General features: G+C 38.2%; 1 protein-coding gene across 1 annotated transcript; it reads left to right on the plus strand.

Annotated features, from left to right (window-relative positions):
- Window positions 1-488: 488 nt before the first annotated feature.
- Window positions 489-1,628, plus strand: LOC146729670 (leukocyte elastase inhibitor-like). Its single transcript, XM_085495051.1, has one exon. The coding sequence runs from the start codon at window positions 489-491 to the stop codon at window positions 1,626-1,628; it is 1,140 nt and encodes a 379-aa protein (XP_085351177.1).
- Window positions 1,629-2,105: the final 477 nt, after the last annotated feature.

The raw sequence follows: 2,105 nt of genomic DNA on the forward strand, positions 1-2,105 counted from the left end.
AATCTTTGTCGATAGGACAAAAAACGAAAATAATCTATTCAACAGTTTTAAAGTCATTGACCTCGATGATCTTCGAGATAAATACGGTGGCGAATTTCCGGATTTTTTGTGTAAAAATCCGTACAAAAATGAATCTACCGCCGCTAACAAAACAATATTACAAATTCAAGAAGATCGAATCGGAGCGTATCTCGGGAAACACGAGCCAGAAAATATAGTTCTCGAGAAGAATCACGTGTCTAAACGTAAAGCTTATCTGAGCTTATTAGCTGACGGGACTGTGAAAGAATTGGAAAAGTCTTTCAACCAAGACGTTAGCGGTTTTTCTAAAGCTCTATCTAAACACATCGACGAGAGATTACCACATTGATTGACTAAATACAAAGCGTTTAAGTTTTGCGGATGAATAAATATAATAAATAAATAGAACCCAAAAGAAAGTGTATAAATAGTCGGTTATTTTTTATTCAGAAATCATCATTATAATGATGAATCTCGAAGCGTACGTTGAAAGTCAGCGCGGATTTTGTGTTGCCGTGTTCAATGCATTGACTACTACTGATACTAAAGAAAAGAACATAATGTTCTCGCCTTACAGTCTGAGTAATGTCTTGTTTATGTTGCAAGTAGGTGCTCGTGGATCTACTGCCAAACAGATTAAAACGTGTCTGAAAGTTGTAGATTGTAATGATTATCATCTCAAAAACAGATCTTTGCAGATAGCGTTAACGCCGAAAGAAGGTGAGAAGAAATACGCGTTACGTACATCCAACGCCATTTTTGCTGACGGTCAGTACAAAATCGAGAAAGTTTATATGGACCTTATCGAAGCGTTTTACGGCGGTGGATTCTATTCGGTCGATTTCATGAATAACGCTGTCAGTGTGTGCACCGAGATAAATAAATGGGTGTCTCGCAACACGGACGGCTTAATCACCGACCTCATATCGAACCTCGATTCAATGGTGAAACTTGTTATCGTCAATGCAATATATTTCAAAGGAAAATGGGAAACTACTTTTAATCCGCTTTATCCAACCCTCCAACCATTTCGCACGAGTGATGGTCTGGTAAAGAAGGTCGACATGATGTTTCAATCAACACATCTCAGATATTACCGAGATACGGATTGTCAAATTCTTCAAATACCTTATGAATATGGCGCATCGATGTACATTATCCTCCCATCATCGTCGCAGAATGACACCACCATGATGCAAATATTAATGACGGCAGATAGATTGGCGAAATGGAACCAAATATTTGCGAAAGCGTACAGATCTCTAATCAACTTATGGTTACCTAAATTAAAGATCGATTACATGTTCCCGCTAAAGGAAATTATGATGAAATTGAACATGACGGACATGTTCGACGCGAGAAAAGCAAACTTATCGGGATTAGCAGTACATTTACACGTAACTGACGGTATTCAAAAAGTTGTTTTAGACATCGACGAAGAAGGGACAGTGGCAGCGGCCGCTAGTGCAATGTCGTGTGGATTGCTTTGCTCTAGACCACAACCTATTGATTTCAAAGTCGATCGCCCGTTTTTGTTTATGATACGAGACGACGCAACGGGTCTAGATTTGTTTTTAGGGAGTGTTACAGATCCCGACACGAAATAATAATAATAAGAAGAAAGAAAGAAAAAAACCGCAATGACGACGAGCTAATATTATTTATTATTATTTATTTATTTACGATCCGAACAAGATAAACTTCCTAGGGTCAGGATGAACGAGATATTGAGATGATGTATTTTCTACTTCGGATAACGTATACATGATCATATGGGAGGGATGTTCGGTATCGAACACGCGATACAATGGGACTTCTCTTTTAATTCTAAACATAGGTGAATTTTGTTTTGCTCGTATCAATCGAAACGCGTGATACTCATCTGCTGCCCGGCATTTCAGATAAGCGTATACCCCATCGGATGGAAACTGGTTATTAATATCGTGAATTATACACGTCCGTCTAGAACATCTCGTGGAATGTAGTATAGACCACGGCGATACAAAAAATACCATGCAATCAGATTGATTCGTTCTAAAGTTAATACTCACTACAAACTCATCGTATCGCATACCTATAATTAA

The sequence above is a fragment of the Saccoglossus kowalevskii genome, chromosome 21, assembly GCF_978046115.1.
Source record: "Saccoglossus kowalevskii chromosome 21, keSacKowa6.1, whole genome shotgun sequence".
Lineage (NCBI taxonomy): Eukaryota > Metazoa > Hemichordata > Enteropneusta > Harrimaniidae > Saccoglossus > Saccoglossus kowalevskii.

What these genes read in the sequence shown, in the direction of transcription:
- LOC146729670 (XM_085495051.1), top strand. Translation starts at nt 489, where the DNA reads ATGAATCTCGAAGCGTACGTTGAAAGTCAGCGCGGATTTTGTGTTGCC.